General features: G+C 29.8%; 1 protein-coding gene and 2 long non-coding RNA genes across 5 annotated transcripts; 2 read left to right on the top strand and 1 right to left on the bottom strand.

The window, feature by feature from the left end:
- Window positions 1-153: 153 nt before the first annotated feature.
- Window positions 154-2503, top strand: LOC117210392. 2 transcript variants are annotated; one of them, XR_004488101.1, is made up of 3 exons: window positions 339-479; window positions 679-2042; window positions 2136-2503. It is a non-coding gene; the product is annotated as an uncharacterized LOC117210392 (long non-coding RNA). The 2 variants fall into 2 exon arrangements; XR_004488100.1 differs by having other exon boundaries at window positions 154-479; window positions 679-2503.
- Window positions 2504-4002: 1499 nt separating this feature from the next.
- LOC117210390 lies at window positions 4003-15040 on the top strand. 2 transcript variants are annotated; one of them, XM_033453364.1, is made up of 7 exons: window positions 4003-4538; window positions 8657-8935; window positions 9566-10111; window positions 10831-11067; window positions 11301-11396; window positions 12429-12530; window positions 14029-15040. In XM_033453364.1, exons 1-7 carry the CDS (start codon window positions 4041-4043, stop codon window positions 14236-14238), a joined length of 1968 nt encoding a protein of 655 aa, XP_033309255.1. In that variant the 5' UTR covers window positions 4003-4040; the 3' UTR covers window positions 14239-15040. The 2 variants fall into 2 exon arrangements, with proteins under 2 accessions (XP_033309255.1, XP_033309257.1); XM_033453366.1 differs by lacking the exon at window positions 12429-12530.
- LOC117210393 lies at window positions 10904-11681 on the bottom strand. The gene is made up of 2 exons (XR_004488102.1): window positions 11429-11681; window positions 10904-11097 (listed from the first exon to the last, which is right to left on the bottom strand). It is a non-coding gene; the product is annotated as an uncharacterized LOC117210393 (long non-coding RNA).
- Window positions 15041-16908: the final 1868 nt, after the last annotated feature.

Here is a 16908-nt window from a genome sequence, read left to right as displayed (position 1 = left end):
ATAAGATTATGTTGAAATATTGTTTTCATGTTTCTTACGATAGAATTCCGTTCAATTGAACCTGTCGTGCGACAAATACCTAACTTCTAAGCATTTACAATTTCTCGCTCAGATAAATGATAAATGAATTCAATGACCAAAAATTTATTTAATCGAGCACTACCTAAAGTTTTGTTTAAATAAACGGAGCGCATTCTGATTATTTACAATCGTCGCGGTGATGTTATAAATTATAGAGGGCGTGAGAAACATTGACTTTAGCGGTCGGTATTCCAGATGAGGTCCCATTTAATTTCACGTCTATTCTGTCTTTAGTTAATGATATAACAGTATATATTACCTGATACTGCATATGATGCCATGACCCGTAAGATGTAACAAGTCCATTTTTATCGTGTTCGACGATTCAATTGAATTACAAATTTTTATATTCGCCATAGCAAATAGAGAGCGTAAGAAACATTCTGATCTTTTTCGAGGTCGGTATTGCAGAACGTGAGACACAAAGTCCTTCGTCGATACTACCATGACAGACGAATATCCATATAGAGTTAGATCTATCCTGTACATACATACATCTCTATCCGTTAAAAAATCGCCTGCTAACTATCAACAAGTAGCCGTTAGAAACGCCCCTCGCCCACACATTACAATTTCTCATTTGTTTTTATATCGTAGTTAAGGAGATCAAAATCAATGAGTCATGTTATCCATGAACGCAACGAAGAACCGAATAAACGTAGAGAAAGGAAAACGCCGCGTATTGATCGTCGGATAAGTAACCGCTTATTGGAAAAACTCTCTTCTACAGGAGAGAAAACAACGACTTTAGTATATTAAAATAACCTGACTTACCTATAATCAGTTAATCGTTATTGTATATGAAACATTGTTAGATGGCGCTAATACACCAAAACCACGACATTGTCAATGATCGGTGCTCATAATACGACATCTCGCGATTGCTCTAATGCAACACTGCTTGCACGAGTCGTGTTAGGATCGTGGGTGGATAATGTTCGGGTAGTGAGCATGTTATTTAATCCTATTCTAAAAGTGCTAAAAGTACGACGATGAGAGTGGTGTTCAGTGGCTTATTCGTCGAATATTCCTTACATAATCCATAAACATTGGTTTGTTAGCATAAACGTATTCTTATAATTTACGTTGTATAACAGATTTAGAATCGCTGAATTAATACTCGCAGCTATATTCAATTCCTACACACGATAAGCCCGCGTGGCACGAATTAACAGTGAAACCAAATGTTCCTTATCCATAATTTGTCTGTGTTTTATCTTCGTTTCTAAGCTCATAATCATAGTAATTGCACATAGGCGTCTATAATACATGTTAAGACTTTCTGAAGACTTGTATAAGCGAAGGAATCTGTTATTATTCCAAATTCATGTTTTAAAGGTAAGATACGATTCTTTACATGATTTAATTATTACTTTCTAATTGTTAATTACTTCCCATTCGCACGACACGTCATAAGAAACTTACAAAATATGGTAGCTGGTACAACGTAGGTAAACTTTATCTATGTAAATTGCTTAATTCGAATCAGTCATGCGTACATCGATTTAATTTCTAATTTTTTTTTCTTTCATATTTTGTAAGAACTAGTCAGAGCAGATGCAAGATTATGTAATAGTTACCAAGCACTTAACGTGAATATTTTAAACGAAAATAGAGGGTGGTATTACAAGATATAAATTTTAAAAGATGTTATCACTATCAACTCGTGCATTTATTTCCTAATCAAAGAAAAATGCAAAAAGTAATATTGTTTCAAGAATTTTAAGGATAATGTGGACACTGCATAATGCTGCAGCATGTTCTTGAAATAGGACACCAAATGATCGATTACTTTATACCAATAGACCTTTCCCTGCTCTAATTCGTGTTGGTTGTGTGCGATACGATGATACGAAACCACACGAATTTTAGTTACATGACAGAAAATATCAACAAATATAAAATTCTGCGAATGAATACACGATCGCTGAATGTCAAAATTTCACGTTCTTCGTATGTTGGTAATATTTATGTGAAGATATTGTGGAAAAATATTAACTCATTCAAAAATCATACATGTTTTATCTCCCTCTATAGTGATGTTAATCTTACAGGTATGTGATAAAAAATAAAAAGCGCATTTTGTAAAAAAGAGATAAGGCTGATATTGAGAAGATAAATACATTTAAATATGTGTGTCTAAAAAACTGTTGATAATGCAACGTTTATTTAACCACTAATGATGAAGGATACGTAGATAAGTATTTCGTGTTAAATATCAAGCCTTCATCATATAATTATTTATTACGCAAAAAATATTGTTTTTATTAAAAGACGACGTTTGCAAAAGAAGATATTGCAAAAAATTTCAATTAAAACCAAACGAACGTTAATTAAATAAGAAAATTTGAGATTGTAATTGTAATAACGGTATAACTCCTTTAACCCACTATAGAATAAACCTAATAACCTTTGTCTCTATTATAACGCGTCATTGAAGCTAGAGAAGATGTTTCCTTCACACGATTTCTTTTTTTTATTATTATTAAAATCTAGTCGAATTACTCTGTGAAAAGGAAGATAGAAACTGCCTTTCCTTCGGGGTGTAAAATTCCGTTCAAATTAGTCAGCATAATTTTTTTACTCAGATTCTTTATTAATTACTTTAACAATAGAACAATTTTCTTTTAATACAATTGATTTCGTAATGATACACAAGTGTAAAACGGTGTAAGATAAATGTAGACACATCCCGGTTAATTGATAATTTCATATCTTATTTCTTGTGTATATACATGTACAATACTTAATGTTTCATTTAATTGTATTTTTAATATTTATGCTACTTTTTCTACACTAGTGTAGATTCTTACCTATCTAATAATTTAAAATAATAACCATCTGAAAACTGACCAACATTTTTCATCTTAAATTGTACGCAGGTTTCAATTGTGGCTTTTATTATAGTTTTAGAAAAAAAAAGAATTATTGCAATAGCTTTAAAATTATAACTGTTCACTTTCTCAAACAATTCAAAACTCTATGAGTTGTACACTCATTTTGTACTAACGAAGAAAATTCATACCGAGCAAATATACTTGTGAACAAATCTGTTACGAACGGAAATCGTTCCATTAAAACGAATAATCCAACGCAATGAATCTTTGTATTATAAAGTCGATATTCTTCTAGTGACCAGTTTTCAGCATGATATAGTTGGTACATCTAGAACTTACAATAAAATTTTTCATACAAATAAAATATAAAATTTGTTGTATATCAAAATTAATCACGTAGTCACATTGAAAAAAGATATTAGAATAAGTTTTTTCTACGCAAGCTTGAAATACAATATTCAATTAAAACTTACAAAATGATGAACAAAGTTATAGCTGCATAAACATTGCTATTAGATTCCACTTTTAATAAATATTTGTACATCATCAACTGATTTTCTACAAATATTGCAGCTAGTGCATTATAAACTCCAATGAATTTCCGGCTTTTGAATGGAGATCTTAAAATGTTAATAAACCACGTTAGTGCTGGTATTATAGTCAAGTATGTATGATCCCGTTTGTTAAACGGGATAGATTCTCACATACTATACAGTTAAACGGTGCAATTTTGAAAACTGAAATACATATAATATTTATTGTTCATTGTGTATTATTAACTACAATACGTGAATACTACATTAGTAGTGATAGTACATTATATTTTATTTATTAACAATATTTTATAATTTTATAATAAATTTATAATTTCGTAAATATATATATATAATTTTACAACTTTCCACCTACTATAAAATCACTATAACCATCGGCTAGATTTTGTTCCTTTTTGACAAGTGACAAAAACAGAATAGGATAAACAATTAAAAATATATGTAATGTGAATATACTTTACTGCTGCTATCCATATATGTACATATTTTCTTATAAGTGAAATTCGACCAAGTTTGATTTTTTCGTACAGGAATTTTACGAAGACATGAGATAAGTTAAATCAACAGGATGGTTCGTCACGGCAGCGAAAGGTCTTTGCATTCCCCGCAATCGATGCATGCTGATTATTCAGCTCATGTAAACAACACCAATGAATCACCCTCGATGGATTTAGAATCGTTAGAATCAGCAACATGTACTGACAACAATAGCAGCACGCTCAAGGTCAATGCCGATAACAGCGTGGTTTACACGACAGGAAGTGCACCGAGTACCGTTCCGTCACCCTCAGTATCTTCGGTATCCTCTTCGTTGGATTCTCGGATTCCACGTCCCTCGCCGACAGGTCTACGTCGTTCGGTTAGCATGCGCATGCGCGGTGAGCGAGTTTCACCGAATCATCCACCACCACCACCCAGTACCGCGGTCACCGCGGGTCTGAGTAGGTCTTATCAACAGTGTCGTCGCTTTAACCTTCTGCACCACCAGCAACATCATCATCTGGACCATCGCACTTTTCCCGTCATCACGGAGAATGGAACCGAATCACCCCGACAACGATCTCTCGTAAGTATTTTAACCTTCCTTGTCAACCGATATTAGCCATCTTTCATGTATATTCTATATAAAAATTGCTCCAAGTGGTCATCTTACATCCTTCTGCAATATTACGCCGTATCCTTCGTTCGATGCAGATCGCAGATGCGTGCTGACAATTGCGTCTTATTGACTATGTCCAGACTGCATTCTGTTTTCGTGTGATTTATATATAATGCGATGATTAAAACACAAAAGGTATTGAAAGGTATAGATTAGTAGTGAAAGAAGGATATATGGATGATACGTGCCTTATCAGTGTATATTAAACGCGGTATAAACGAAACTGTTTTTTGCAAGTGCTAAAGAACTTATTGTCAACCATCGATATAATTTTGTAGGCAATAATGATGGTAAACTATCGTTTTATTGTTAACAAAATGGTTGACGTGTGAAACAAGTACGTGTACATAAATCTTTTTTCTTTGTTTTTTGTTCAAATTTTAGTAAGCGTGTAACTGTTTATGATTGTAATAATATTTTATGCGTTACACGCAACTGTGACAGATATGGGAGAGAAAAAAATATATAAATTACAGTAGTAATATTATTTACAGAAAATATTTATTCCAGTTATGATTTTAGTTAATAGTTTCAGTAATTTATGCACTTCATAAAAATATAACTACAGCACATATGCTATATCGAAGCTTTGCTTTATTTTTAAGTTTAATACAGTATAATAAAACTTCCATTGCGCAACTAATGCGTTATCTTTTAGTTGAGTCATTAAATAACATAGAATAACGAATAAATTCGAATCGCTCAAACGATGGAGTAAATATAGGCAACTTGCCAAATTCGATCCCCTTTGATATCTTTGATATCATATTTAATAAAGTCCTTTCGATTCATTCGCTGTAATTGAAAAGTTCATTTATTATTGAATAAACAACTTTCCACTTTCTCTGACCTGAATAAATAAGAAATATTTGCGAAGTATCGTATAAACGTATAACGACCTCCATTATAAGCCGCTTTCCTTCATAGAGACAGACACAAAAGCAAGAGGGACGGCGTGTATGCATGAAAAGATGCCTGGCGCTTACCTAGACAAAATTTGAAATATCAATTGTATCTAAATTCAAGTAGATTCAAGATAGCCAACAAAATATGGAGATAGTCTGACCTTTCCGTAAGCAATGCGCCGGCGCACATGAAACCTCTCCATTGCTCCTAGATCGTAGTGCTTCGAGATCGTGCTCGGTATTTATCAACGCTTTAATCCCAATAGGCGTTACGTTGGTTTAAGTCTCTCATTCTTAACAATAGCTTCAAACCTCATTCACGGCACGGTCTGTGAATACCATGTACATAATATCAACTTGAATGGAAAACTATCTATAGATTCTGGTGTTGACTGTAATCATAGTCTAGAGTCTAAATTAAGTTGTTAAACATTCAGTAAAGATATATCTATCTGTTATTGTATTGATAAACCTTAGATTTGCTTCGTTTTCTTATATATATGTATGTATAATATACAGGGTGGTTGGTAACTGGTGGTACAAGCGGAAAGGGGGTGATTCTACGCGAAAAAAGAAGTCGAAAATATAGAATAAAAATTTCTCGTTCGAGGCTTTGTTTTCGAGAAAATCGACTTTGAATTTTCGCTCGGTACGCGTGCACTTTATCGCGTCTCGTTATAACGGATCTCACTGTAGATCGTTGTCTCGGTGGAAAAATTAAAAAAAAATTTTTATTCTATATTTTCGACTTTATTTTTCGCGTGGAACCACCCCCTTTCCGCTTGTACCGCCGGTTACCAGCCACCCTGTATATAATAAGAATATAATATAATATAATATAAATGCATTATATATATATTTATATATCAGTTATCTTATCGTTTGCATAATGTGCATAATACTATTTAGTAATCTGCATAACATTACTCTAATATTAACTGCTCAGTCGAGCGAAAGGGTACAACACTTCTTCCTTCGGACATCGAAGTAGTGAGAAAAATAAAGAACCAAGAAATATTGCGATTATCGACATCTGCGGTATAACAGAAATTGGCGCAATTCTCCGCCAGTGAATGTTGATCTTAGCAGCTAATTCAATTTTTGATATTAATAATATACAGTTGTTTACTTGAATTGATATTTAATAAACAATAAAAGACCAGCGTTAATATACATTATAGGGAAAATTTCATTTGCCATTAAATTTTTTATTATTTCTTATGTGTTTTATGAAGGGTATTTTCCAATTGATAAAAAAATTTGAGTTAAATAATACCTATGTATATATCGTGCTGATGCAAAGATGCATTTTTTTTTGTTCTAAAAGTTTAGATTCTCCTTGTTACAAAAAATATGCCGTGTTTTTCCTAGGCTACTAAAAATTAATTAATAATTACAGTTTATCTTAAGAAACCGTAGTTGCAATATATAATTAAATTTCCATAACTATTTCTAAAATGTACAATAATTTCAACAGACTTTATACTATCAAGACTAATAAAGACGAAATATATTTTTTTACACTCTGACTTACGAGTTTACTTTAGTCCACTTGTCACGAAAAGATAAAATGATTTTGCAACAACGGAAACTAAATTTGCGTGATACATTATTCATTACAAAGTAAGAGCGCGTTTAAGTTTATTTATAATTGACACATTTGTCAAGCGTAATCTATTATTGAAAAGTATGTAATTTATCAAATATTTTAGCCACTTTTATTTGAAGACTGTTCTCGTGCAGATTCGACAAGCTTCTCGCCTTTAAGGAAGACTTTCATATCTTTCTGCTCAATGGGGTGTTTGATTTTGCCTCACTTTCAAACCAGACTTCCTAAGTTCCTAGTCAGAGAGCAAGAAAGCTTCTCCTTAAGTCTAAGGTAAATTACCCTTAGGTCAACCAGATATAAAAGCGATGAACTCTTCTTTACGTTTAATCTTTCGAATGCAACCTTAATGTAAACGTGGAATTATTTACTGATTCTGAGTGACTGATGTTACGAGATGAATTTTCTTCCTTTATATTTAACAGTAATGCGATTGTGATAAATAAATGGGGAGATTTGACAATCTTATTTAAAAACCTTGTAAATTAGAAATTACTTAGAATGGAAATCAGACGTGGTAAAAATGACTTGTTTTAACCATTCACAACACTAATTTGCTTGTTAACGTTATTTACTAACTTTTCCAAAACTAATTATAGTTTTCTATGTATGAGTAACCCTTTTTTATAATGTATTAGTCGAACTATGTGTTCAGCCTTCTTCGGATTCGTATTTCAACTTTATAAACAATATATATCGTATATAATGTACTCAACATTTATCTTTATCTTCCTTTTTATTTCTGTGAGAAATTTATAAAATCTCAAGATGATCTTCCAAACTTGTTACGTAAAAAACATAGAAAAGGAATTATGGTAATTTGTAACTCTCGACATCATATAAACATCATTTCACATATTTTGAAATACTCTGTGTACTATAACGAAATATATCTATGATCTTTATTACACTGATAAAGGATATTTAACTGTTTACCATAATAATAATTCCTTTCTAGTGTTCCTTTTCTTATTTAATACAGCGTAATATGAAGAAAAAATAGAATTTTAGCTACGAAGAAATACTATATTGAAGAAACACTAGTCAAGATGGATATAATCTTGTAAATCATAAATATAAAAAGAAAACAATAATCCTAAGGGATTTGTAACTTATCGTTCGTAAGAAAATACATTTTGTGTAGTTGACTTAACCTGGTTCGCATGATTTAAGTTCCGATAAGGTAACGTTCTTTGATATAATGCTTATGCTTTCAATTAATCCAACAGATAGTAACGAAATTATTTATAAAATGACCAGAGTAATATGAGATAATAATTCTGACGAAAAAGTTAACCCTTTAAGGACGAACTTTATTACATAAATAAAATTTATAAAATTATACCAAGATCTATTTTTCGGGAGAGACTTTCACTTTTTTCTAGTAGATTGAATGTATAGAATACAACAACTATGTGATATTACGGAGGTTCGGTTTTAATAAAAGTGGGCCTTAAGGGGTTAAATTAGTCGAAATTAATGAAACTATCGTCTCGTTTCTTTTTACTCTGCAGAGCCTTTCATTGACCCCGGCGAGGCCGCGACCTGGACACGCGGCCTCCGGAGGATCAAGCACTGGAATTGCCGATGACAGCGATGCAGAAAGCGTAAAAAGTTACGGAAGTGCCTGCAGTACCGCAAGCGCCTGTGACCATGCTACGTTTGCTCTCAACGGTACCACGTGGTCAGGTAGATCACGAAAATACGTTGTTCATTGTTCAAACCATACCGGGGACAATGAACAATACCTTACGCCTACTCAAAGAGCAGCTAGACAAGTTAGAAAATTTCAGGTAAAAACCAACATTGTTTCTCTTTTTTTGCAATGTTCTTCGTTGGAATTTTTACTTAACACTTTATTACGATAATTAAACCATTCGTAATGATATCAGTCTCAAACCGCAGACGGTAAGAGAATGTAACGCGTCTAGAGCCTCTAGTTAAGACATGAACTCGCTTCATATTTCTTCTAAATTTCTCTTAAGCTTCTATCAAATATATTTGATGAGTTTGACTATAAAATATAACAAAATATTACGAGAAATTTTCTATGCAAAAAATATAATGCTTTTATGAAATTAGATACGTTCTGCATATTATTTGTAATTTTTTTCATTTTAACAGTTTAATTAACATTTTAAGTACTTCGTGGAGACGGTCAATATGTTCTTAATACATATATCAATATGTACCGATATGTAATTCGATATGTAAGTTGCTAAGCTAAAAAAAGGTGTCTTTTTATACTTTATCGTGGTATTCGAGTATTTTTACCCTTTGGTTAAATAAATAAAATAAATGTCACCTCGTAATATTAATAATATGGTGCGTATAGCACCTTCGCCGTATCATTTATCATCGTAATAAGAACAAGAACGTCTATTTTGAATAATGTATGTCATTATAAAAATCATATTATTCAGGCTTTGTTAAAAGAAGCGCGGAAGGAGATTGAAGAGAAAGACCAGGAGATATTTCGACTAACGAAGGAAGTAGTGGAATTAAGATTATACAAAGCTTCTCTGAATAGCCCCGATGAAAGAACGGATAGTAGCGATGCTCTCACTGTACGAGAGAACAATCCTTTTTCACCTGAATCGCCAAGCAAGGATTTACCGGACGAAGGTACACTACAAAAGGTCGCAAGTCCAGAAACTCCAGAAAAATGTGCCCCCTCTGATCTACCTTCCTCTCTTGCGGACTCGGGTCACTTTGAAGACGGATCCGTCCATTCGAAAGATTCTGTATATATACCAGAGGTGCAACCAGAAAGTACACATGTTACTGCAACGCCTAATACAATTCCCGAAAATAGTACTTCCGATACGTTTGTAAGATCCGCTGCAGAAATACCAGAAAGAGATGAAGTGAGACGCAAGTTGGTGAATCTTTATGAAAGTAGAATTGAAGAAATGCATCGTAGACATGTTGATGAACTTCAAGAACTCAAGCAAAAACACAACGACAAGGTATATATCTCAAATAAAATAGTCGTTGAATATTTATAATTGAATAAAAAATAAGCAAAATGAAAGATTCGTATTTGGTCTAGTTTAGTCAAAGAAGACTAGTTTATAAGAACATAGAACGGTTAATAAAATGTAGAACAGTAACGATAATGGTTTTATACTTTTATGTATAGTAAAGATCATAACTAAATCAATAATCGCAAATTTTTTAATATATAACATATCTTTAACGTCGTATAAAAGACGTTGCAAAACATCTTTGTGTACGTATTGATTCACAATACCATTAATTTGGTGCAATGAGGTAACACCTTCGTGTTTTATTGCCCGCTTTACATGAACACAGCACTGAGAAATTCGGTCGGTGCAGATCCTATAGTATCGCTAAATATTTGGAAAATTATTGATTATTTAAATACACAAATATTAATTTAATTTAATTTCTTTTTACTTAAGCATCGCCGATATCTTAATATGAAACTTTTGTATAGTTCTGAAATGTTTATGATATAAAATAATAAATGTTTTCTAAAAGCAAAAATTCTAGGTAGACTTCTAAATTAGAAATTTATTAGTCTTAATGTTACATGATAAGTAAAATGCCAGAATTACAGTAAAAATAGAAATAAATTGTTTACGTAAGAATGCATTAACAAACAACATACATTAATACAATATGTATTTTAAAAATTAGCATAATGAATTGCTTTATATTACAGGTGGAAAGTTTATTGAATCAATTGGCTGAAGTTAATACACGTTACTGCGAAGTGAGGCCTTCTGTTGATGCTGCAGAAGCTCGTGCTCGTGAATTAGAAGCAGAATTAGAAACCGTGAAAACGGAACTTTCTGAACAAAAGGCTTTGTTAAACGAGCAAGAAGAAAGAAATAAACAAATGTACCTGAGAATGTATGCCAAAGGACAGGAAGCTGCACGCCTAGAACAAGCTGATCAGGTGCGTTGCACGTTGATCATTACATTGAATCTATAAACATGAAACAAAATTTCATAATATATTAACTGCATTATTTTTTTAAAAGATAACAAAACAATGTCTGTAATATTCAATATCTCGATACAAAGTTTTAATGCTTTTAACTTTTTTAGTATTTCTTAGTATTTTATGTTTACTATTTTTAGTATTTTTTAAACGCATAAGTAAAAACTAAAAGTTGATATTTATTACAGATATATGAACATGCGCATCAAACACCACCAAAGGTTACTGTTGCAGAGCTACTTCAACAATTAACAATTACACAAGCAGAATTAGAAAATATCAAGGTAAATGTTTTTGCTTTAGTTACGATGTTTACTTTCATGCAGGGAGTTCCTCTCACTAGTTAACTCAAAAGCACCGCCGATCACATCGCACATCATACATTCCTGTTTTCACTTTACAATTACATGTATACACAGCTATACAGCCATGTCTACTTTGACACAGAGACGATATTGGCTTCTAATATATGTATGTACATTTGTACATTATATATATACGTATACTGACACGATGTTACCGCCGTGATGTGATTGTTGGTGCCGTCTTTGAGTTAACTAGTAAAAGGATCGCCTTATATATAGTTAATACTTATGATAGTAATATACACAGTGCACATTAAAAGTGAAAGAATAAAATTCTTTATGCCTGACGTCATTTATAATTAAAGCTTTATCTTTATTGCTATATAAAATATGTAGCATGAACTTCATTTTAACACATATTAAAATTTGTTATAACTTGTATAATAACACTAAATTATACTATTAATATGGTAACAATGTATTTATAATAACAAGCAATATTTAACATAATTATTATTTATAATATAAAAGATAATTTTGAATTTTGAATTTAAAACATCTGTATTATCGGATTTAAAATATTTTGAACATATATTGTTTACCGATATCATTTATTTGTTGATTTTATCAATTTCTTTTTCTTGTTGCACTCACAATCAGCATTATTTAATTATTTTAACTATCTTTTTCACATATAAACTCTAAAAACATTTCAATAGAATATTTTATACTTCTTTGTAGTACAACAACAATTTAAAATTGTATACAGTACCATTTATTATTTTACATTTTTCACACTGTCTACATAAGTTTGAAATCCGTTCATAGAGAGTTTTAAAAAATTACAACTTTTTAATACTTTTAAATAATGCATAATAATTCAATATAAATAAAAAAGATACAATTTAGGAATCAGTGTTGTTTGCGCATCACTTTCTGTGCATCTCTGTCATTCACAATTCTCTTGTACTAATGATGTGCCACTTTTTTTGGTCGCCGCTCACACTCCAGGACACAAGCTACTCGCCTGAACCTCACATTTCAGCCGATCGTAGCCAAAGTTTATTAAGTGCTCAGGAGGCTGTTTCTCTCTGGGTCCTTGGCACACGTAAGGTCTGTATTTTTGCTGAATCGCCACGTGATGCAATTCTCATCCACTGTTTTTTAAGCATTTATGTTGTATTTGTTCACGTACAAATGCACAAACAAACGAATATTTCTTTCTTTTTTATTTTTGCCCTTTTGAGATTTTTTTGCAAAATGATGGATTCTTATAATATCAAATGTTTATTAGTAGAATATCTGCATTTCTCTCCTTAGCAAGGAACAAAATAAAATTGCTAATTTTGCAAATTTTACTACTTGAATAAACTTAGTCATTTCCACTTTATATTTTGTTCTAATATTATTGTTAATGTCATCCTGATTATTATCATTAATTTTGTAGTAAAACCACATAATTATTGTTCAGAACATGTATACCCAAAAAGATTTTTTTATATATTTGTATATATCGTGTTTCAATCTATTTTTATACATAATTTATTTTATTACATCTTGAACAATTTTTTTATCAACCTGTATATATATCCTAAATTCCACAAGCATGAAATTAAATATAAAATAAATGTGTAAGCATAATGTTAAATAGTTTATATGAATGCATATATTTTTATTTTTCTAAAAAAGTAGCATATAATTCATAGTTATATTAAATGCAATTAGTATGTCAGTTACATATAACAGAAACTTATATAATACTAATATCAATTTTAATCAATATATTAAGTATTTTTTTTCATAATAACTTTTATATATAATCAACAATCATATTGTTTATTAAAAATAGCTTAGCCGTATAATAACCAACATTTATAGGTACCTGCTTTTTGCTTACAGAAAAAAACTTATAAAAAATATAAATAAAAAGTAGAAATTATTCTGAATTTGTAAAGAGATTTTATCATTTTGATAATTATTAAAAACAAAAGCTTATTAGCTTTTAAACTATAATAGTGGCAAGAATTGGTTTCACGTGCTTTCATTTGTAAGTTATACATATTAGGAACTTATATTTATGAGAGAATGTATTTACAATTGAAATGCTTCGCCACAGCGATTGCATGCGAATTGTTATTGTTAAGCACAAATGTAGGTGGTTCCTGTTATTATGCAGTATTATTAGGTCAATACAGATTATTTTGTGCACTTGAAAGAAACAGCCTCTTATTATCCTTCAGTTAATGTAAGTTTGCACGTGCTTAAGCATCACATGCTTGTACCATTTCATACAAATCACATCACTATAATCATGTCAGATCCTGAAAAAAAGACAACTTTACATAATATACATGTATATACATGTCTACATACATATATATATTTTAATATAGTTTTTCATTCAATGTGTATTTATAGCTTTCAATAACTTACATTTCTGTTATATATATATATATTTAATCGCTCATTTTTCATTCATTTGACACCATATCTGAATCTAATATTTACAGTACACAACCAAGGAATGTATCAAATTTCAAACAGCACATAAGTTAATCTGTAAAGAAAAAATTATTAAAAATATTATTAGCAAATATAATTTTTTCAACAGGCAATGTATCGACGTATCATAGAAGCGCGAAATAATCAAGGTGCCCTTGATCCAGAGATCACATTGCAGTTCCTAAAATCGGCGATTTACTATTTCTTAACGGATAAAGAAAATCATCATGGGCATCTGAACGCAATTGAAAGCATTCTAGGATTCACAGAAGTTGAAAAGCACAATATTGATAAAATATATCGATCAATAAGAAAGTAATATTTACAACATTTTAATTATTAAATTTTAATGCATACAGATCTAGGATTTCCGGACAATTCGTTTATTCTTAGAAAATGCCAACTGAAAAATATGTAAACAGGTATGAATTATCTTTGACTTACATTTTGTTTGAAATCAGTCTACATAAACTATGAGTTACATACTTGCATTAGTAAAATAGCATATAATATCGTTATACAATCACGAACAAAAATATTGGCATACTGTTTAAAACAGTATACATTTTTTTAAATTGGATCAAATGATTTGATTTTTCATTTTTTACGAGGTCATTTTTTACGACTTCTTTATCTGGGCCTGTAATAAAAATTTTAACAGCACCTTTTAAAGAGTTATGTCAGCTGTATACTAAGTTAAGTCGATTGGTTCAATTTTAAAAAAGTTATTTTGCTTTAAAGGCTGTGCCAATACTTTTGTTCGTAACCTTATATATTTTTATAACTGATGACGTGAAATTTTATTTTACCTAAAATCCGGTATAAAACATTCATATCATGTATTTTACTCATTTTTTCTTTTCTTTCTTTTCAAATTAATTCGTGTAACCAATAAGAAAGTCATTATTCAGTTACCTTCACCGATTTTATTTATTTCACATAAATCATTTTACAGTTAACTGTATTATAAATTTCTTAGATTGATAATATGGAGAATTATTACTTGCTATATCCAGGAAATGATAACTTACAATGATAAGATTATTTTTTTACATCATGTTCTGTGACTTTCTAATTTTATGTAATATGAAGGTTCAATGGAATACAATTTCATGAACATATAGTGAGTATCACTTAACACTAAACAATTTGATATTTATTATATTTTTGCATATAAATTTGTTTTTATTATATTATGACTAAAATAATTTACACATAAATACTTTAACATATTTTTATTCAATATATAGCAATTGCAAAAATTCTCTCTCTCTTCCTTTCTCTAATTACGTTTTAAATAACAAAACTTTACATTTTATATAGATGTAACTTACTAAGTTATTTTCTACAACAAAGAGGAGATAGATTTTGAATTATGTTCTTCTAAATTTAGAATTAACTTATTGTATGTAGATCTTCAATTTGATTAATTCAGTCATTAAAATTGCTACACTGACATAAACATATGTTTACAAATTTTCTGAATATTGAAAATGAATAATAAATGATAAATATTTATTTTAAATGTATAAATTATTATGAAAATATTTGTTTGGTATGTTTTAAAAATAAAACATGTCAAAAAATATAGTAACATTGTGTAAAGTGCTTAACATATGTTATAATGCTTATAACATAAGTTATCAAGAGTAATTCTTCTATTTAGCGTTATTAGTTTGATATTTAATTGACTCAGATAAACATGTATTAAAAATGAAAAGTGATATAAAATGTATATACATATATGTATAAATGTATGAAGTATAGAGTACAGTAAATGATTTAATCCTTTGCATTGCACTTGAAATTATTGGTTGACAATACATTAGCTAATATATTACATAATAATAACTGATAATCACAATTCTTACCATAAAAAATATTAGAAAGTTTTTATAAACGTATAACGTGCATTACATTATGTAACATATTGTACAAATTATACTATCACATTCAGTATTATTACATGTTTGATATATTAAATGTATGTTTTATAAAATACACTTAATGTAATATACATATATGTTTGATGTGTTAACTTTATTTATCAATAATACAACCAATGCAAAAGATTAAATATATTTACGTATCTATGGTAAAGGGAAAGAATTTATCAATTCTACTGTGGAAAGTAGAAAGCATTATGTATTTGTATAATTTACCATGGCATAAATATTATATTGAATTAATTGTACAGAATGTGAATTAATGTTGCAAGATTATTTAAACTCTTCAACATATATCTAATTGTTATTAAGAAGAATATAGTATATATAAATATTTAATTATATCATTAAGAATATGGCGTCCAGATAAAGAAACAATTTGGAGACTGAGGGATATATCTTGCCTTTTTATCTGTCTGATTACGTCGAGTTAGGTAAATAAGAGAGAGTATTATAGTGCAATGGTGTAACTATTTATGGATGTCACATGTGAATATTAAAAGAAGCACATTTCTTATATATCTGTTATAATTCTATTTCACATGTTTTGAAATGATTGACTATATATACCATTAGATTAAAACCAAAGATAAATTTAAATAGTAAAAAATTATTAAACATAAATTGCAGATTACAGAAAAAAAATCATATATGCTTTGCTATATTGCTGTCAAGTATCCTAATATTAATTAGGTAATAGAGTTCCAAAAAATTAACCTTATGCATCAAGTTTTATTACTATTTCATAATAGCATTACAGTATAAGGGTACTGGAAAATAAGCTTATTCTCATATAATAAGCTAATGTGTTTATAATAATGTCAGTCATTCAATAATACAAGTTTTAGTATAATATATTCCAGAAAGTAAAAGTTATATAAGTGTTTCATACGGAAATGTTTGCACTTTTGTATCATTTGAGTTAGAACTATTACAAATAAATTATTTATTATCATAATTAAGTTTAGTAGGTACTTGCAATAAAAATTTATATTACCAATTTTTTTATTTAAATTACACAAATTTAAAAAATTAAATTAATG

This window comes from Bombus bifarius, unplaced genomic scaffold (assembly GCF_011952205.1).
Source record: "Bombus bifarius isolate JDL3187 unplaced genomic scaffold, Bbif_JDL3187 scf7180000008203, whole genome shotgun sequence".
Classification (NCBI taxonomy): domain Eukaryota; kingdom Metazoa; phylum Arthropoda; class Insecta; order Hymenoptera; family Apidae; genus Bombus; species Bombus bifarius.
The sequence above is the reverse complement of the archived record's forward strand: the minus strand, read 5'-3'. Positions and strand labels throughout refer to the sequence as shown.